Here is a 21,796-nt window from a genome sequence, read left to right as displayed (position 1 = left end):
GTCAATTACACTCTGCAGATGGGGAAAATCAAGGTATCACAAACTGTTTGTGTATATACAGCAATCCATCAAAAGTCTGCACCGTAACACAGCTTTTTTGATTTCTTTTCTCCTGTCTAGGTCTTTATCTGTCAACATCTTATGGAGCTGAAACCATAAAGGCTTTCTAGTATAGCTGTGGAAAGCCAGAATCAATGCTGATTTGGTTAGGAGAGCTTGTCAGGCTTGGAGATGGGGGAAAGGAAAGGATTTGGGGAACTGAGTGACATGTACAGCTAGCAGGTAACAGATTTTGGTACAGATTGCAAAGCCACGTGCTGCTTTGAATATGTTTAGTTATATCGTTACCTGTGCTTTTGGTTAATGCGTCTCACTCTCAAAACATGTCAAAGTCTCCCTGACCCCAAACAACCATTCTCTTCAGCAGCTGTAGAACACCTACTTAAAAAATGAGGGTACTTGATTTGAACAATATTTAATTAAACGTGACAGCAGTTTCTGCTAGGGTTCCTTGGGGCAGTGTTTCATTGAACAGCTGCAGCTGTGGGATGTTTTGCAATTTGTCCACAGATCCTTTTTAGCAGCCTGTATTTATTGTGGGAGCACTGAATCACTGACATCTGTTTCAGTGAAATTCTGCAAATTCAGCAAAATACCAATGACAATGGTGATGGCCCTTATTTGTTGTCATACTAAAGGAAAACTGCAGGGTAAGCAAAATGAGTATTACATCTAACTAAAGAAGTGGTAAAACAACATCCAGTGAGGCGCTTTAAAAATGGAAGCGGAAGGTCCTCAACTGGAGCTTAAGGGAAGTCCCACCCTGAATAACTCCACCAGTGATTGTTCTGGTTCTATGACAGTACAACTGATGCATAATATCTCATGCTCATCATGTCCTTCAGTAAGGAAAAGCACTAATAGGATGCTACACTGTCACAAGTTGTTAGGCTACTAATAAATTACAAAGGAGATGCCCCAGTGCAGTGTGATTTTAAAAAAGAAAAAGAAATGAAATAGGCTTTATCATTCTGAAAGACTTCTCGTCCTATGATGTCTAACAGCAAGACACAGCTTCCTGTTTTTTAGCTTGCTTATAGCAACCAGTTAGAAATTAATTGGAAGCCTGGACAAAACATCATCTCCAGCTGGGAGAAACACTTGCGCTCTCCATGAATGAACCAGTATTAGAAAGAACCAAGCACGCTCTTACTAATTCTTAAATACTGGCTCTAGGGAAAAAGGGAAAACATAACATTACTTCCTAAGTCTGGGGCATTTACATGTGGTTCTAATTATAACCTGTTGTTTCAATGACCATGTTGCCACACTCTGATAGTCATTAGATGCTATTTAAGTTTTAGCAATATGATGTTTTGAGACTTTCTTCCTTTTTATGTAGACTTCTGCCAGACAAACTCACACAGCAATTCTTTCTCTGTCTCTCTTGCAAACTTGTTGGTGAACTTGCCAGTTGAGGCTGGGATCTAATACACTGTTAGAATAAGGTCGAAGCTTGGTCTCACGCACTACTCATTTCTGTAGTGCAGTGGATCCAGGCTCATGCAAGAAGGTATATCTCAGCAGAATGTATACTGACCATTTGCTACGGAAGAGGTCCAGTAAGGATTAGGATTCAGATTTTAGCATTGCCCTGGTAGCACATAGGCAGACAAGTCTGAAGTAGATGCCTTGGGATAATTGTACAGCAGAGGGGGAAGTACTGGAGATAACAAGGGTAAGATGTGCATGGAGACAATGGTTTATAGGTTTGATTCCAGAAATACAGGATGAGGAGAAGAAGAGAGAAGCCAGAGAAGTTTAAAGGAAAAGGAACATAAGGATCCCTAGCTCCTCTTCCAGTTATTTTTCTTCCCTTTCTTTTTCTGCTGTTGCTTAATTTGAGACAATACTAATTCTGACCTTTTCAAGGCTTCCTTTCTTTGTATATACATGACTAATTCAGCTTTAATACTTAAAAAAAAAAGTATCCCTGGAAATTTACAATTAAGAATATACAGGTAAAATGTAAAATGCCCTCAGGTAGACTGAAAGTGAAGATAATCTGTTGAATAAGGCCTAGGTCTTGGTAAAGAGACCTAGAACTGTATTCTGAACATTTGAAGTTTCATTTGAGTGGCTATTTTAATTAAGATACATAATTGAAAGACTTTATTTGAAACTTCAAGCCTGCTAAAGGATTTTTTGCAACTCCATTCTGTGGGTAAAAAAGGGTAAATACCTTCTCCTGCTGGTAGGACAAAGATCCAAACAAATCTACTGACAGATCAGTCTTGGGAAAGATCAATGGTCTGCCCAGCTATTGGTTAAACAAAGTTTTGCCTGGTGGCTGGTTACATGAAAATATTTTTATAGGTAGTCTGATTATGAGTGGAAAGAACATTATGGGGATGCAACTATAATTAATGTGTTGAAATAAATCCTGGCCACCTAATTTAAAGAATTATTCCAGGATGAACTAGTCTACAGAAAGAGTTAAGGTAATGAAATTGTGGAGATTCTTCAGAGAGCTATGCTAAACTACTTCTCCTTTTAGAGAGGCAAATGTAAACTGCTTTGCTGAGCAAAACACTGGCTGGTCAAGCTGCACTCTGTTACAAGCACTGGTTTTAGATAAACTGACTTGAATTTCATGGGGGGAAAAAAATACTTAAGTTGAAGGCAGAATGTGGACCTACTTGTATCTGAACATGGTCAAGGTGCACAGGGAGTTGACATACCCAATTTAAACTGTAATTTCAGTCACAGGAAGCCTTACTCCAGAGGCCTAGGACCAGGAGATCAGATGACAAAGTGAAAGCACACACAGTTTGTCGTTATTGTCCCTACTTCCAGGATGCCTTAGACTGAACCTGTAAGTGGTTAGAGCTCTCTCTCTCTTTTTTTTTTTTTTTTGGAAGGCAAATGCAAAATGCATCCACAGCTTCTCAGAGCTTGTTTCACCTACTCAATTATTTTTTCCTAAAAGCATAGAAAATAAATGCAGTACTTAAAGACTTGCTTTTGTAATCAAGATACAACAAGGTATGATTCAAAAAACCCAGTTATTGCCACCTGTCCATTTAGATGTCCTTCACACAGAAGAGACTAGAGATCTTTTGGGGCTTTTGCCTGTTCTTAAAGGGAGCTGTCATAGGCTGTGGGAGATCCCTCAGCTGGCAGCTTTTGGTATTGCTGACTATACCATTTTCAGAGTCCTGATCTAGTTAGTGAACCTAGTATGCTTTTTATCCTCTGGGTAAGACTTTAATCACACATAGCTCACCAATGCAGCCTCATACGGATGAAACATGACATTGTCCAGCCACATCCAGGCCGTATAGCAAACATCTGTACTTCTGTTCTACTACAATATCCACTGAGGTCATCGTGGAAATATCTCTGTACCTGTTCTTTCACCGCTGCTTGTGTGGTCACTATGCACGTGAACTCCCCCTTTTTGTCTTCATTATATGATAAACACTGCTCTTTAAGTTTGTTACATAAGGTGAATTAAATAGCATAAGGAAAACCCAACGAAAGCAGGACAAGCTGTGGTTTCTATGTGAGCTAACAGACCAAAAGGGATGGGGAAGGTAAGTTTCAGTTTTCCCTTACCATTAACTGACATGAAAGCTGTAACATGCTTTGTGTCTTACTGGGCTTCTGTTGATCTTGGTTAATATGAACTGATGATTAAGACAAGTAACAAGGGGACAGAAAGATGACCTAGTGAAATGAAGGTTGCAATGACTGCTAGGAAAGAACAAAGACCAATCTGAAGTTTTAGGAAGTCTTATTACCTTGCTCTTTTGAAGGAAAGATGAGGCGGACCTTCAATTTAGAAAAAAATGTCATATTTAAGAACTCTGACATAAGTGTCAAAATACCTCCTCTTAAACTTTCCCATATTTACCCAGAGATTTAATTCATAGGAACAAAAGAGCCTCACCACTCTTCATTTTTAAGCCGTTTTTGTTGGAACAGTTTATGCCTGCTATGACAACTGGCTCTGGCCAAGGTTAACACTTGTTTTATTATTTAGAGGTACTTGGACAGAACAGAGGTAGCAGAGAAGATAGAGGCGCTAGAGGCTATTAAAAACTATCTACGATATACATACAGATTTTTGTAAGAGGCCCCTTCTCCGCCAAACATAAGCTAATAAAAGTACTCTTGCAAAGATCAAACCTTTGGAGGCAGGGGATGGAAATCAGCATCCACTGCCGTATCTGGCAGCATGAGAGAGGGAGGAGGAAAGCCTAAATGCTATTTTGCAATTGACTATTGCATTCTGGATCCAGGAGTTGAATGCAGATATGTCACTATAACATCATTTCCTGTATCCAGCATAAAGGAACAGGACAGCAAACATTATACACTGGAAGTGACTGAAGCAGATTGCATGATGCTTTAAGAAAAGAGAAAAAATTTGCTTTGCATTAAAACTGTACTTTAACCTATCAGTTCTGTATCCATCCCTTCTTTATTCTGTACAAAGCTAGTATTTTATCCCATCTTACTTCAGAGGGGTTAGTGAGACCTTAGCTCTGTAATAAACATATCACAATAGCATACATGCAAAGAAAAACTGGCTATCAACTGAGATAGCAGAGGCTGTTTGCCTCTTTCCCGTCTTCACTGACTGCTTAAGAAGGTTAAGAAAAGCCTGACCTTAAATCAGTCAACTGCCAAAGAAATTACAATTAAGACTGCATAGGTATAAAATATATATAAAAACATGCAGTTTTATCTACTGCTGCCTTAAAGTCTAGGATTATACACACTTCCTTAATATGTGTTAGTGTGCTGCTATTCCCCTTTAAATCCCCAATTTTGATATTGCCTGTAAAGACATGACACTGCCTTCTACTACACTGACCAGAATCAATATATGTCTAGCAAGACATACTTAAGGATAATTTCAGTTAGCATTGGAGAGAAGTAACAGATTATTGTAGGTTCTCACAATTATCAGTAAACACTAGGGGGAAAAAAGCTGAGTGAAAACAAATTCTAATACTAAACACTTCATTGCAGCCTTAGGGGGAATCTATATCCAACCGAAAGATGTAATGCAGCACCCAGCTGCACAAACTTACCTTGCTTATGAATGAATTAGCTTTTTTCCAAGCAAGTATTACCTTCTTCTGTTTAGATGCAGTACATGTGCCTGAACTGGTATTTTCTTTTTCTTTTTTTTTTTTTTTTGCTTGTTTAGACAACAGCACATGCCTTTAAAGCACCAGTCTGGTTATCACCTTGTGCTTCAGCAGCCTTTAAAGCATCTTATTAGATTCTTTTCACACTGCCTGCAGTTTAGCAATAGGTTGTTCCTTCTGGAAATGTAAGATTACAGTTCAGTTTCAACAGATCAGGATTCAATAATTTTAATATGTCCTTACTCTTACTGAATGCTTCCCCCAGAGTCCTCCCTGAATCTCCTCATTTTCATAAGTAATATTAATCTGTTAATATCTGTCCATTGTTCGATTGTCCACTCCTGACTGTATCTACCATAGAACACTTCCTTGCTATTATCCCCATTCCCAATACAGTTGGAGAAAAGCAGCTTTTGAAGTATAGCATGCTTTCAGTCTTTTTGCATATTTGCTACTACGGGCTTCTTCGTCAAGGAAAAGAGCACCAGAGTACCACTCAGGCTTTTTGGTGCCATAGTCGTGCTTTATTAAAAAAACCTACAAGATGCTAAGAAATTTTCACATTTACTTTATAAAAAAGCTGCATTCATTTTCAAGAGATCTGATCTCACTTATAAATGAAAATAAGCAGGTAATAAAATAAATGTAGACTTAACATTTCAGTTGCAATATATCAATCATCTAAACTTAATCACCCAAAACAATAATTCTTAAACAAACTGACTGTTAACTGTATCTACAAGAACCATCATCTGTATCACTTCTTTGAATAAGAGAAATCCCTGGGACAATTTGGATCTACATGGAAAAGCGTTAAGAGACAGTGTAATTTAGTCTACCTATACGCTTGCAGAAACTGAAACCTCTGGCTTCACTTTCTCCTGTAAGCTAATTGCAAGTCTTCTGTATAGTAAGGAGAATCTTAGCATAAAGCTGCTAAATGCTATTCAATGAAAGGATTAAAGTGGTGTAGAGCACGACTACTTGTAGTTACCATCAAGTTGCACTAGTGCTACATCTTACACAAGCTGCTACCATGAAGACAGTAAACAAGTAACTTCAAAATATTCCTGAAACAGCCCTTGTATCATGCCTATGAGGTAGACACTGTCTTCCCTTTGAAGACGAAAAGGGAATTGTCTCTGAACTGCTGCTTAGTACACCAAGCGCACTGAACCACCACACAACCAGCCTGTGTTAGTGTTTGACTTACTTTCCCCAAGAGGAACATTCTGTTCAGCACCTTGAGTGCCAGGAATAAAAACAGTGAACAATGCTGCAGACTACTTCCATTCCAAGATAAGGAAGATAGATAGTCAGCACGAATGTTTTGAAGCAAGCTGAAGCATTGCCATCACTACTCTCCACCATCCAATTCTGTGGCCTGTACTTCAGCTATTTTGTACATAAGGAATCATGATGAGACTTCATCCTTTAGTCTGACAGCAGCCACTTATCTGATAAAACGATAGCAGGAAAATAAACTGCTATCAGTATAAAAAATAAAGGGCTACAGGTATCAAACATGGTCCAAACATAGCTAAATTAATGCTTTGCTACTACTGTAGACAGGAAACTTAAAAGCAGGTATCATCTCCTCCTCCCCCCCCTCCCCCCAAGTACAAACTGGTCAAGCCTTCTTAATTTTTGGTAGTATTTCAGGAGCCATGAGGAAGGAATTAACAGTGGTCCTTTCATTAAGGCCACAGTTTCATTTGCAGTGTAACACCATTCTTAGTATCCCTTACCAATAATGGCAAAAACCCTAGCAACATTTCTTTGAGTGCTTGGTCCTCTTCTCATAACTTCACATGAGCAGTTGCATAGTAAACTGGCAGAAAAAGAGGCTGGTAAAAGTGGTCGATTATACAAATGCTTGTGCTGCCACAGAGCAAAGGATGGCATAGAGACAGGCAGAACTGCTAACTTGTTCCATCTTAAAGTGAATGAAATTACAAGCTACTCCACTAATAATGATATCCAGTAACATGCCTCTGATACTAAACTACCTGTATGGGTAGTGTTTAAAAAAAAAAAAGGTAGAAAATTCAAATATCAAAGTGAAAGTTGTTACATAATCAATAGCATAAAAGTCATGTTTTCCCCCTTTGAAAAATCCAGATGTAATAAACTGGGTTATTCACTAAAAAGAATGCAAGAGATGCCAGAGTTCAATTACTACTACACACTAGAATGTTATTGCTAAATTTAAACTAAAGCAAACTGAGAAACAACAAGGAATTTAGAACTGAACTGTTACTTCATTTATCATGAGAAGTACTGGACTGCTAGCCAGAGTTCCTATGAACTAACCATTTCCAGCTGAGAAAGTTAATAGTAACCATCCAATGCTGATGTAGAGCTGTACAACCTGAAAGATGTCTTTTTGTTACATCTGTACTCTTCAATTAGCAGACTTGCTTAGGAAATAACAAACTGCCTCCTCTCTTCTTTCATACTTAGTAATTGGATCTTAAACACTTGAGAGGAAAGAAGCTGATACCTCCAAATATTAATTTATTTCTATTTCTTATTTGCACAGTGTTTCAGTCCTTCTACATTCAACTTTTCCACTGGAGTTCCAGTTAGCATAAGATATTTTTGAAAGGACTAACTTGGTCCAAAAGCTAAAAAATCAGTAAGAGCTAAACTTCTGTTCATTCGAGGAAATTAAACTAGGTATTCCAAGATATTACAGATTACTACCCTCTGTTCTGGTCCTTTGCCTTTTCTTGTAGAGTACCACTGAATCTACAGAAGCTCTCATTATCACCACCTGAACAAAGAGTACCTTCCCCTATTGAAATCTTGCAGTGAGTTGAAGTACACAATTTAAGATTACCTATTACCAGGAGGTTAAAAATACTCTCCTGATTTCAGGTAGGAGGAGCTTTGAAAAATCTGTTTTCAGGTAGGAGGCATAATCCAAGAGAGGGCAGATACCATTCTACTTCAGATGTTCAGTACATCAGCCACTGCAATAGCTGTAGCCTTTAGTATAACAAAACATTTAATATATAAACATTTCGGTGAATCAATGCAAGCTTGAACAACACAAACCTACCACAGAGCCAGTCAGTCAGATTACATCACTTAAGGCAAAGTTGTTCCATGCAATTTGCATTAGTCATCTGTTCTGAAGGTGGCATTCAACAGTTTGCTAAGTTGTATGTATTACCATACGATCTTAACTCTTTATTACATTATTCTGCCTGGGCTAGCTGTGTTATCAGCACATTAAGCAAAGCATCATTGAGGTTATTCTTCCCATTCTTGTACTATTTTCCATCACAAGATGAGTAAAGCACATCTTTGCATTTCATTTTAGGGAAGTATATAGTACAACAGTGGCAGTACAGATAGCTTCAGACCTTAGAACACTGCTTCAAACACAATACGGTGACATGATTGATTTACAGATATTGCTCAACTCTCATTGGCTCAGATGCTCAGTCCCTGTAGAACAAGTATAGATCAAAAAGAGCACTTTCAAATGTGGGAAATCAGGAAGGGGAAGAAAAGAAGAAAACTGGTAGTCTCAGATAATGCATTTCCTAAACTGAACGAGCCTTAAGATAGGGTCCAGACCTTTAGACACAGAACAATATGCAGATGAGATGTAAACATTTCAATCCTTGTTCAAGTGCCTGAATGGCAGCAAACACTCTTTAATATTTTAATATTTGCTCCTTTCACCATCAAGGTTACATTCCTGAATGCAAGGGAGCCAGGTCAGTGCCTCAGCTCCTGGTAATCACGTAAGTGGTGCCTGCCACAAAAAGACAATCCCACTTTGATTATGTATAGCTTTTCTGCTGAGTGCTGAACTAACACATATTTAATAATGGAAATGTATCTGTGTTACTAAGGGAAAGACGGGGTGGTTAAAATCTCAGCTTGGATTGATGCACTGATAAGTGCAAAAGCCTGAGATAAAAAAGAGTAAGCGACAGAAAAACTACTTAATTCACCCTTTACAGTTTTTGATTACTTGAAGCCAACAGCTTTTCAAATTCAGTTTCAAGTATGTACAGTAAATCCAAAGTCCTTCCCCCTGTAAAGCTTTGTAAGAAAAGTCCGTGTGTTTTGATACGGATGACATTCTAGTTTTTGAGAGAACCGAGAACTCATTGAAGAGTTAGTTGTAGCATATTCAGTAATTTTTTCAGCAAACATTCCAGAGCTACCACTATAGTCAGAATATCTAAGCTGCTGGCATGACTCAATAACTAATCATTTAACAAGTTGGGTAAAAAAAAAAGATTTATGTAGTAATACCAATTCAGCACACAAATTCCATGCTTCACAAGTTCTGCTGCTGTATAAGAGTCCTCCTAACATTTACACAGATAAATTCAGATTTTTAGCTCGCTGCATGCCCAGATTAAAACAGCAGCAGTCTACTGCTACAAGCAGCTATACCTAATTGTGCCTTTAGAATGCTAATTATGCAGAAATCTAGATAATCAGTGCTTTACCACTGAAATAGGACCACACACACAAACTTCAGTATGTGTGCTGTAGAGAAAATTCTGAAAAGAAAAATGCATACAGACTCTGATACAGACAGTATACAGTCAAGACAGATTAAGTCACTACCCATTCAGATTGGGGTGAACGGGAGGGGAAAATTTTTCAAAGACAAGTGTACAGATGAGAAGCCAGCATTACAAAGAACTCTAAAGGCACATTTCAGGTAGTTAAGATTGTTAAGACCAACTGCTTACACACGCAGGCACAAGTCTTAATGCCTACCTCCCCCCTCCCCCCAACAATTATTAACAAAAAGAGAAGTGCATTTTCAGTAATATTAACATCATTCAGTTAATCTGTTCAGTCCAAATGTTTAGCAGTATGTTCCTTATGGTGGTATGGACTCTCTGCACTACTCCAATCCAAGCAAATCCAAACAGGCAGGATTAGTAAAGGTTGAATTGTTGCACAATTTAACATTTACTCATCAGATCCCACTGATCTTTTCTGTGCCCTCTTGCGGGGCAACCGCCTTGGTGAAGCTTTATCTGGATTGAAAGAGGAAAAAAAAAAATCAATTGGTAAGTCTACTTCAGATTAGATGTTATATGACAAAGTATGTACTTTTCTCCCTCCCAAACATAAACCAAACTGCCCTCGTAACGTGACACATCACCACACAGAAGACAATTCAAACAACTCGTTAATGCTTTTTACCTATTAGCATTCTAAGCAGAAGGTGACACAGGAAAAAGTGTTCTTATTCTGTAACATGTAACTTCAGGTCTGAGCCTGTTCAACTTGTCAGTTACTAAAACAAAAACCCACACCATATCCTGCTGAAGCTGCATGTTCCGCTGTTTAAATGTCCATGCTTAGGAATTACTAAACTTTTAGAAAGTTAATGAATTATTTCAATATGAAGGGGGAGTGTCAAGAGGATGAGGCCAGCCTCTTCTCCGTGGTGCCCAGCAACAGGACAAGAGGCAATGGGCAGAAACTGAACCACACGAAGTTCCATCTGAACCTGAGAAAAAACTTCTTCACTGTGAGGGTGACAGAGCATTGGCACAGGTTGCCCAGAGAGGTGGTGGAGTCTCCTTTCCCTGGAGATATTCAAAACCCGTCTGGATGTGATCCTGGGCAATATGCTCTAGGGGTCCCTGCTTGAGCAGGGAGGTTGGACTAGATGATCTCCAGAGGTCCCATCCAACCTAAACGATTCTGTGATTCTGTGATTTTAGTCACTACTGTTTTTGAATTTACCTGCCTGAAGAACGTGAGATTGTCCTTTACATATCTTCATCTTATATGAAATATTTCCACATTCGTTCAGATTAATAGCAAGAAAATGTTTTATCATTTTGGCTGGGGGGGGGAAAAAAGAATGATTCTTACCCAGCATATCTGGGTAAGACAAGCAGCCGTATCTAAATATGAGGAGGAGACTTTGTAATCAGGTATTTGGTATGGGTTAGCAACCTCACATTAGCTGTATGGTCCCTGGATGCTGAAGCCTGATCTTAAAATGTAAGCCTTTATGACATCCCTACAATTGCCCTTTAGTGAACAGTGAAAGTGAATAGGTAAGGTGGAATTTTCAATCCTTACAGGACTGGAGAAAAGCTATTGTACTTTGAAGAAAAAATAAATGCCTGTGCACTTACAAATGCATATTTTGTTAAAATTTGTTAAAAACAGAACTGCTTAGAGCATGAGCAAATACAAAGAGCAACTGCCATGCTGTTACAAACAATCAGTACAGCATGAAGAAACATCTTTCGATAGCTAAAGAGCCTAGAATCTCTGAGGATCTTGAAGGCCATGTATTTCAAAATTTCAAAGGATCCTAGAATAGAGTTCTAATTAAAACTAACCTGGAACTAAAGAAAAAAATAAAATTAAGGAAAAGCCTCCAGCCTCAGTTTTCCCCAAATTTAGATTACTGAAAAGTTGAATACATATCTAGCTTAAAGAAAGGGGTAGGGAGACAGAATTTAAATCTTACCAGGATTTTAACTCAATTTAGATTCAGCTTGCTCTACGGAGATATTTACCATTTAGAGTTTCAGTCAGTTCTTCTTGCTAGACTAAGGCTGTATGAGACTGTCACATACAAGAAACCAGAGTGTACAGGATAGTTTACATTTTCACAAGTGAAACATTAGTCCTTATACATAGTGCAATATAAATAAGTTAATAAAGGAAAAAGGCATTTAAAAAGTGAAGTTGTCAGCTCCTGGCACAGCCTGATGTCAGAAGTAGGGCGTCTACATGAACTAGGGCTTTCTACACGAATAAAGCTGTCAGGCTCTCTTAAAGATTACTCAGAACATGCGTATTTCATCAAAATAGGAGCCTCTTTCAAGGTAAAGTAGTTTCTGCAAATATTTCCAAAGCGCTTCTCTCATCTGGGCTGAACATTTTATCAAATCACCTCAAAATAGGTAGTGCTATTGGTTATAGGAGATCATCTGGGGTAGGGAATTCCTGGATAAGTAAGCCTCACTACTGAACTATTAAACTCCAAGTCGAGCTTGTTTTTTGTTTCTGACTGAAACAAGATGTGCTTAGCCATTGGTCATGACCAGTCCTCCACATTAATCACTAACTGCAGCATGAAATTACACCAAGGTGGTGGGGAGGACAAGATACACAGCTGCATTTTAGGTGAATGTTTCTAGACACTTGGAACAGACCAGAGTATTTCACCAACGTATCACAGTTAAGCTACACTTTTGCAGAGTAACTAAAAATTTTTTACTTACTTTATATATGTGTGCATGTACGTGTATATTAACACATACACACATATTATATACATAATATATATAAATGTGTGTGTTTTTGTAATCAATTACTGTTCTCACACTATCACCAATCACTGCATGCAGGTAACCAGAATTCTATCCATGCTTAATTATCACATGGACACACATCAATAATTTCCACTCTTTAAAGCATCAGGGTTTGTCTCACCTCTTCTACTCTGCACTGAAGCCATGGGAAAGCAAAACAGAAGAAAGAGCAAGAGAAGTTAGAATTTTCCACAAACATAGCTACTCTAAAGAAATCAGATATTGAGTTTAGTGTTGGATATTAAGTTGAATTTCGTTATTTTGGATGTATGAAGGACATTCTAATCCACGTCTTAATGTAGCTTCAAGATAAGGTTACACATTTCTGATGTTTATTTAACAGTTCAGCCTATAGGCAAGCTTCCGAACAACTTACAGAAACTTTCAGATGATACTCTCCCCCACCATTTAAGTCTCTTGTGATATAGGTTTTCGATAGAGGTTTTATACTGTTGAAAGAGAGCCTACAGAACAAAGTGTAAAATAAAATCACTCTGATAGCTGTTACTTTATCAACCAGTTGAGTCTGTCTCATACAAGAATAAGCTGTTAACATAATAGTCTTAAGTACAGCAATTTAGACAACTTTTTATTCCCCAGATGTACTGTCCTGAGAATTTAGCATGAGCTACTTAGCTATGTGATCACTAAGTGTGCTATGCTCCAGATATGGAAGGCAGACTACTTACTGATTTGATTTAGAGTTTCTTGAGGAATCCAGCTCATATCAACATCATTCTGATTTGATGTTCCCATCTCTACTTTCTGTACTGGTCTCTTCCTCTGAAAATTCAAGAATAGAGCAGATTTTCCTTTCCACAAAGGTTCTAGTAGCATAAATACTAGAAATAACTAATAATCCTGTATTTAATAAACTGCAATTATTTCACTAAGAGACAAGCTTAAGGTTAGCCACTGTATTCCAGCCACCTAACCTTGGTGTTACCACTTCTAATTCCTTGCAATACTTATTCCACACAGATATCAAGATTTTATACATGCCCACACAAGTTCATTATGCCTGTTGTGGAAAAAGACTGATGGAAAAATCAAACTCTGATGAGCTGTTTTGTTGTACTTTTTCAGATTAGCACAGTATTTGTGTTTGGGTATCACCCTGCAAAATGGAGTTCATAGCACAACAGTTATTCCATACTTCTTCCCAAGGGAAGCTCCTTCAAATATATTGTAAGCTTGGCTGCATCAAGAGGTACTCAAAGTATTTCAGCCTATTTTCCTAGGCAGATAAAACCTAGGTCTCCCATGGCTTTTACCTGTCAGACCACTTATGCTGACCATCCTTAGCTGTTACAGTATTACAAGGAATCCAGAAGGCCCTAATCAATATTATAGCAATGCACTGTTAGGCACTAAACAAAGGACTAAACAGCTGTTTTCCCTAACGTTTGATTTAGTTTAACACAACAAATACATATAGAGACCATGGGGAAAGTCAGTCCAGGAAGTATTAAACCAGTAACTGCACACATCCAGCATTTGGAAAACATGTCAAAGCTTCCAATTCAACTGCTTTAGTGTGGTGGTAAAGAACATTAGAAAGAGCATTAGGCAAGGAATCTAAATCCTTTTTTTTTTTTTTTTTTAAAAAAGGTGTCCAGTTGTTCCAGTGATTTTCAAGATCTCAACTCCAAAAATAAAACTTTGGAAGTTCTACCTGTACCATTCCAGGCCAGAAGTGATTTACAGTATTGCTTTCTTACTTTAAAGATATCAGTAAGGTCCTGTATTAACAAGTACATGGGGGGAGTGGGGGGGTAAAAAAAAAACCCACACACACATTACCCACCTTCCTAGATTCTAATAACTGATGTAGGCCAACAATGACAAGCAGACCAAGTCCAGCAAGGAACATGTACATGAAGATCCTTTAAGAAAAGCAATTTAAGAAACTGTTAATCTTAAGCTATGCCTGTTTGTAAACTTTTAAATGCAATTAAGCCTAGCTACGGCCACATGCCTGCTTAATCTTTCAAGAGCCATTTGCAGGGGTAGGGGAGAAGCAGCACAATATAAGGAACCTGAAAGTAAAGTGCTAACAAACGTTAAATAATTATTTTAAATTTCAGGAATTGTAACCCCAAATTTAACTGTGAACAACAGAACATTTGAGCAATGCCATAAAATGCCATAAAGGCTCAAAAACTGTATAAACTAGTAATTATTGAAATTTAGTACCTGCAAGAACTCTTTTGCAACACCGTATTTCAAGACGTTGGGTCACAGGCAGTATTCGTGTGTGACTTGGCTTTCCACCACTTACAAAAGCTTTCAAATCCATTATATGCTTCTAGTATGCTAATACAAGGCAAGTACTGCCAGGATAGTCACATTTATTAGCAACAGAGCTTTGAAAAGCCTTGCTTTAAGGCATCTAGTTCTGTATTCCACAGTCAAAATTCCTTAAAATAAAAAAAATGCATGAATTTCATTGGCAGAATCCTATCTGAAATACCTGTTGATAATTAGCAGTAGGTGAACACAAATTCAATCCAAAAATTAATTTTAGGAGCAGACAGAACTTTTGTGAGGTGAAGAACCTATTCCAACATTTGTTGAACATTTTAATTCAAATTTACAACAGAAATAATAAATTAGAGTTAAACTGTAGAAGAGAGACTTAATGGGACATCCCTGTTTTATGGGAAGCACCCATTCATAGGACATTAATTCAAACTGGTCCCGACTGATGATCTGAATTCTTACGAGAGCTCCTTTATCATCAGGATACCGTACATTTTCAGATGATCAGTTGCTCTTTCATTGATGCTATTCTATTTTGCAAAAATGAATTCAAGCAACAGCTGTTTTCTCTAGTTTCCCTTTTTTAAAAGGGAAGTTTGCTCAGTGGGCAAATTCTACCTGTGGCTGGAGAATTCAAATATTCATTGTCTTCAAAAAAGTGTTTTTTCAGAAATATTTAACTCACAGGCTCTCTTAAAATCCCAATCCAGTATTAGAATATTTAGAAGTATATTATCACAGCCCATCCTTGCAATGCTTAAGGTCTGCCAGATTAATTACATCTTTAACATAGAAGAACGCTCATGAAAATAAAAAACTGCAACCCATAGGGTAAGTGCAACAAAGAATGAGTGCAAGCTCCCCGTCTCATACTGAAGAGGCATCTTTCAGTTTACATAATCTCGGATTACGCTAGAGTGCTCCAGAAGCATGTTATTCCAGTCTTCACAGTAGGACCTACAGCCCTATATACATCTTTTAACTCCTAGGAAAAAACATGCTAGGATAACAAAAGCTTGACAGGTATACATCTACACAGCACTATGTATTTCTCCAGGCTTAAGTTCCACAAGCAAAGCATTTGCATAAGCTGTTAGTTAACACAGCATTAATCCTGAAGATTCCTAGTGCTGACACACAGAACTTAGTTTGGACGAAAAAAAGTTCAGGTTTTCAGCGTATCAAGGTTTTCAGTGTATGCAAGTCAAATACTATCAACAAGACACAGATTACGTCTAGCATCCAATAAAATGAAGATACAAGAACAGTTCTCATCGGCCCCATCAATAATTGGTTCTACCAGTACACCAACTAAGTTTCACTCTCCTGTCTACTTACGTTTCTCCATCCAGCCCATCTTCTTTTTCAATAATTGTAACTGTTTGATTGAAGACAGCATCTTGGAACACATTGCCCTATAACAAAGTTTCCACATAATATTTTCGATTACTTTCTTGAGCAAATGTTTGTGCAAGTGCAAAGAAAAGTTTTGCTATTAGCAAGAAAGTCACATCTAGCCTTGAAGAGATTATTTTCTGTAGCATAAGACATTACATGCCAAAGGATCTTATTAGCTCAATCAAAACACTTTGAAAGGTACAGAAGCCTTATACCTCAGCCCAGACTACAATAAAAAGGAATCCTGTATTTCAATTCCCATGTATGCTTTTGGAAAAATTCTTCTCCCAACTGCAAGTCGTGTATTTGCTCCAAGCTGAATTTGCAGACAGGATTAAAGATGATGGTTGAGTTGGTTAAAACCCAGTTTGAAGGGTACAGTGAAATTAAGTTATCCCAGAGGGATCTCTGATTTTTTTCCTTAAACAACCATAGCCCACTTCTACATAATTCTAAAGCAATCTAGCTTCCACTGTTAACGTAACTTCAAGGTTAAAAAACACAGCACTCCTGCACGTGTATGGAGTACTGTCGTGAAACAGTCTTGGTTACTTTGCTTATGCATGTACTGATTTACTTAAAAGCCTTAAAGGCATTCACTGTCTGAAGAGGTATCAACTTGACTAAGCAATTCCTTCCTGACATTTCCCCATCAACTAAAAAGAACACAAGGAATCAGAACATTAGGCTTACATTTACGTCTCTGTAGTTCAGATTGATAACTAGTCCAAAAGGACGACCGCCCATAGGCTCAGCTGGGATGAAAGAGTACTCAAACGTGGCTTGTCTCTGTGGTGGAACTACTGTATTCAGAGGAAGAGCTGTGAAGTTCTGGATATAGAACTGGTAGTCTTGAGGGTAACGAAAGGAAGCATCAAGAGATTCAACAATAAAATCCTCTGTACCCTTATTGGTGAAGCCTACCAGAAATTTTACGATGTTGTTTGCTGGAAAGTCTACAACACAAAAATATTCAACTGTTAGAAACTCCATACAGCATACCTAAGTCCTTGTTTTTAAGCACAGGATGACCAGAAAAGATTTGGTATTTTAGAGCTCCATTGTTTTTAATGCACATATTGTTATACTTCATGCAACAGTAAGGAATCTGATGGTAGATTGGCACAGGACTCTTACCTTCACCTTTCACAAATAAAATGGTTGTATCAGCACTAGGTGAGGCTTTAGGTTCGCCTGACGAGTCTTCTTCCTCTTTTTCTTCTGTCTAAGACAAGAGACTGTTGTGAAATAGCCTATAATGAACAGCGACACGAAGACCATGCTTGTTTCATGAAAACCCCGCATGACAAGCATCAGTGTGACAAAACATACCATGACAGTAAGCATTAACATCAATTCCTGCTGTTGCACGATTAGCATACAGAATCTGTTCTCCCTGCCGATTTGATTAGCATCTTTTTCAGCATTTATCCTTCCACCTGTTAGGTGTGACACTGACTATTCTCAACTGCATCTTGATGTATTCAAAAGCATTTAGCAGTACTGAAAGGTTTCCAATCAGAAAGCGACAGTAAGGTTTATTTTTGGGGGTGGAAGGAAAAGGGAAGAACCTGAATGTTAAGTGTTCACATATAATATATTTCTATTTAGAAAAGAAGCATTTTTTCAAAGTTACAAACAGCCATGAGACAACTGAGCTACTTCCAGAGCAGGGGCAGAGTGTTTAAGAGAAACTTCTTATTCATTTTTAGGTCTGGTGTTATGTCCCTGAAAGAGGTTGGGCTCTGCTGGAACTAAACAAGGTTATAAATTCACTTGTCCTGGGTTTCCCCTTTTGATGAGTCGCTCTCTAATCAGGCAAAAAAAAGCATTAAGGGCTTATTTTCCACATGGAGATGGTGGCTCTTGCAAGTAGTCCTGTACCCCACTGCCCTTTCCCAGGTGCATCTCAGTAAACTGAGAAGAACTGCTAAAAGCTTCCACGAGATCTTGTTATCCCGCTCAGTGTTCTCTTTTCTAAACTGTTTTTCTAAAGTTTTCGTAGTTGGAAATTGTCCAACTGTCACTGGACAATTCAGAAAGAATTTTTCCCATGTAGTTTTTCCACTGGTAATTCAGAAAGAAAAGACAAATTGTTCTAAAACTTCAAATGGAGCATAAGTTTAATTGGAAACTTTGAAAAAGCAATTTCTAAATACCAGCGACACTAAACATATACTTACATACATCTAAGCTACCTAGCTTCAAGCACTTTCAGTCTAATTCACAATTCTGAAATAACATTCATGCTCAGTTACCAAGTCTGTAGGCTCATCTTCTTCAACTTCTGCTTCATCATCTTCATCTTCAACTACAGTATCTTCCACAGCTTCCTCATCTTCTGTAGCATCTTGAGCTGCAACAAGTAAACCTGCCCCTACCAAAACAAAAAGTAAATGCAAGCAATATTTTTTCACGTCTAGCTGACCAACAGAAAATTGACACTCTAGTATGATTTCCAAACTAGGATGTTTGAGGAATTGCCTAAAAATCCCTCCAATACAGTATTTTGAAGCTTCAGTTGCCAAGAACTTGCATTCAACTGATTGCCCGTGTTGATCTGTCTGCATCTTTTTCCTTCTCTAACGCTCTCTGAACTACTCCTTTACATGCTAGTAAGTTCCAAAAACAGAGTGTATATCTGGATAACCCAAAGTTCAACATTCACATAGCAAAGCTTAAATTGCCAGAGAGTAACAACTTGCATTAAAAGCCATTACTTAATCTCTGAATGTGTCAACATATTAAAATATTGTTTTTGTCATTACAAACCTGAAAATAAAGGATGCTTCTACTAGCCAGAAAACTGATTTACTGAGCTTTGTTTCTTCTAAGACTAAGTTTAATAAACGATTAGCATGTCATTCGTCTACTGGTGTCAGAACACGCTTCCATGTGTATTTATAAAACTGTTATTTTTGCATACTTTTTCATTCTAATTATAATATAAACAAAAGTCTTTTCAAATATGATCTTTGGAATGTGATTTACTACTCTATTCAAACGTTCAACAAAACTGGACTACTAGTTAGAAAAGAAATCTGAATTTTGAGCAAGGCTCTAAGGGAAGTGCAGCCAGATTGCTCATTGCTTCCGCGGTGCCGAGTCTCATATTTTCAAACACTGGTCACATAAGATTAATACAAATACTGGCCACAGTATGAAGCTTGTAGTCTACCTGATTGTAGTCTAGAGCGCGTGCAGGCCAGGCTGAGAACTCTTACAACATACACAGGGCTGCAATTTTTTTGGATGAAGCTAATGTTTTCCAAAAATGAAAACAGTAGAAATGAATGGAAGACAGAGTTATACAAACATCAAAAATATCTAACTGCTGAATGTACACATTTTAAACAAATAATTAAGCTTTCACACAGAATAAAAATCCTTAAGCAGGACCAGCACACCCAAGCAATTCTAGATTCTGTCAGGTTTGGCTAGAAAAAGCCAAACACAACACCCCTCTCAAGTATCTTTAGAGGGTACACTCAGAATTTTGCTCATACATATGCAACCTAACCTAGGACTACTGCAGTGATTTTATTTGCTGAAATTTTTGAACTTAAAAGCCTACAAATATCAGGTTTTTAAGTAAAAACCCTTACACCTGAACAGGCTGCTGGTATGTTATGCATGCTCTTCATAAGCAATGGCACTAGCACATTCTCCTAGATGGCTAAACTACAATCCTTTCAGTGGATGTCAGAAGGGCTGATGATGTGGCAACAGTGGGAAAGGAGAGCTTCCCCTGTGGGAAGGGACTAACACATAACACGTGCTGCAACCCACTGGCAAAGCTGGGGGAGATGGTTGCCCTTCGATGTTCCCATGCTTAATAGCATGGGGGCAGCTTTCAGATCGTGAATCAGATAGAGCTATAGTGTAAACAGAGACTAGTATTCTGGTATTCCAAGGACACTTAGGGGGCTGGGGGCACAAGGCAGAGAGGAAGACTGGCAGCCGGTGGATCTGCTAACGATTCCCTGTAGAAGCCAGCATCCTCTTAGAGCAGGAGCAAAGAGAAAACCTTTGCTGCTCTGGTTGCAGTCTCAAGGGGTTCTTTGTGTGGGACAACCAAACCCGCGTGCTTCTGAGGCCGCTTTCACAGCTGGGTTTGACACCAGCCTGCCAGGCAGCAGCAGTGCCCTGCCCGACACTGCAAAGCACGGTTTCTTCCACGAGAAGCCAGAGCCCGACCGCACCCCAGGGGCGCGCACCCCCAACCAGCGCCCTCGAGCGTGGCCGCCCCCGCGGGTGCATACCAGGGCCCCGCTCAGAGCCGGGACACCCCCAGGGCACCCCAAAAGAGCATGTTAGGGCCCGGGGCAGCCTCCCGGGCCCTCCTCAGGGCCATGGCAGAGCGACGCCCAGGAATAAGACGAGGCCAAGCAGAGGCGGCCCCAGGCGGGAAGCTCGGTCAGCCCGCCGGAGCCCCGGCGGCGGAGGCACGTGCGCGGGAAGCACGGGAGGCCCGTGCTCGGAGCTGTCCGCACAAGGCCCGCAACGGATGAGCACCGCCCGCCTCCTTTCTTTCGGCGAGAGGCTCGCAAACGCCGCTCCGGGTTCCCCAAGCCTGGGGAGAGCCGCTCCCCTATCCCCCCGCCCCCCCAGAGGGGAAAGCGGACAGAGCGGCCCCAGGCCGAGCCCGCTGCGCCACTGCCGGCGGCGGGGAGGCCGCGGCGCGCACGCGGAGCGGCCGTTACCGCTCCCCCGCCCCACTCCGCACCCCGGGCAGCAACGGCCGCTCGGCGCGGCGCGGCGCACCCCGCCCCGCATGCGCGCGCGCCCCTGCCCGCTCCCCCGCCCTCGCGCACCTGGGCCGCGGCGGGCGCCGCCGAGCAGCAGGGCGGCGGGGAACGCCAGCAGGACGAGCAGGAGCAACTGCGACGGGCGCCCCATGGCAGCAACGACTCAGCGCCCTGCCTCGTCCCCGCGCCGGGCGCCCTCGGCTGCCTAAATGGCGATGGCCTCCATCCGGGGACGCGGCCTCCCCCGCCCCGGCCCCGCCCCCGGGCCCCGCCTCCCCCAGCCGTAGAGGACGTGGCTCCGCCGGGGAGGAGGCGGAGAGGTCACGTGAACTTAACACACGTCTCCGTCCCGCCCGCCTTCCGTGCGCATGCGTGGAGCTTCCCGCGCGCATGCGCCGCCCTCTTCCGTTTCCAGGTCAGGGCTCGCCTTCGCTTGCCGGCTTAAAGTGGGCGGGGCGGCCCTCGTCCCCGGCGCAGACCGTGCATGTGCGCATGTGCGCGGTGTCTGCCCGGGCTCCGAGTGCGCATGCGCCGGCGGCTCTCCCGCTAGGCTCGGGGGGGGGGGGGTGGAGCTGAGGCCGATCGGGGTTGTGCGGGGCTTCTGCCTGGGGGTGGCAGCGGCGGGCGGTGTGGCCTCCCTCGGCAACTGCGGGGCCGAGCTGGGGGGCTGCCGGCGGGAGGGCTGTGCCCCGGCTGCTTTGTCCTCAGGCAGTGCTGGAGACAGCGGTCTGAGCGGAACGGGCTTTTAAAACCTGACTAAGAGTGCCAGCCGTTTGTCTTCGTTGACACGCCGTGAGGGGAGGAGTAAAAGGCAAGGGACGTGGATGCCTTTGGTAGAGCAGGCTAGCATACCTTTGGAAGGAGCAAGGGTAAAGCGTGTTACTGAGACAAGTGC

The 21,796-nt window shown here is 40.6% G+C and overlaps 1 protein-coding gene across 2 annotated transcripts; it reads right to left on the bottom strand.

The window, feature by feature from the left end:
* Positions 1-8,154: 8,154 nt before the first annotated feature.
* Positions 8,155-21,247, bottom strand: SSR1 (signal sequence receptor subunit 1). 2 transcript variants are annotated; one of them, XM_068931904.1, is made up of 8 exons: positions 20,968-21,247; positions 18,412-18,530; positions 17,291-17,378; positions 16,847-17,109; positions 16,094-16,170; positions 14,301-14,379; positions 13,183-13,276; positions 8,155-10,183 (listed from the first exon to the last, which is right to left on the bottom strand). In XM_068931904.1, the coding sequence occupies exons 1-8, from the start codon at positions 21,050-21,052 to the stop codon at positions 10,116-10,118; spliced, it is 873 nt and encodes a 290-aa protein (XP_068788005.1). In that variant the 5' UTR covers positions 21,053-21,247; the 3' UTR covers positions 8,155-10,115. The 2 variants fall into 2 exon arrangements, with proteins under 2 accessions (XP_068788005.1, XP_068788006.1); XM_068931905.1 differs by having other exon boundaries at positions 18,412-18,524; positions 20,968-21,167.
* Between the last annotated feature and the right edge of the window lie 549 nt (positions 21,248-21,796).

Source organism: Struthio camelus, chromosome 2, assembly GCF_040807025.1.
Source record: "Struthio camelus isolate bStrCam1 chromosome 2, bStrCam1.hap1, whole genome shotgun sequence".
In the NCBI taxonomy this organism is placed as follows: Eukaryota; Metazoa; Chordata; class Aves; order Struthioniformes; family Struthionidae; genus Struthio; species Struthio camelus.
Note: the sequence above shows the minus strand (reverse complement) of the source record. Positions and strands in the feature narration are given on the sequence as shown.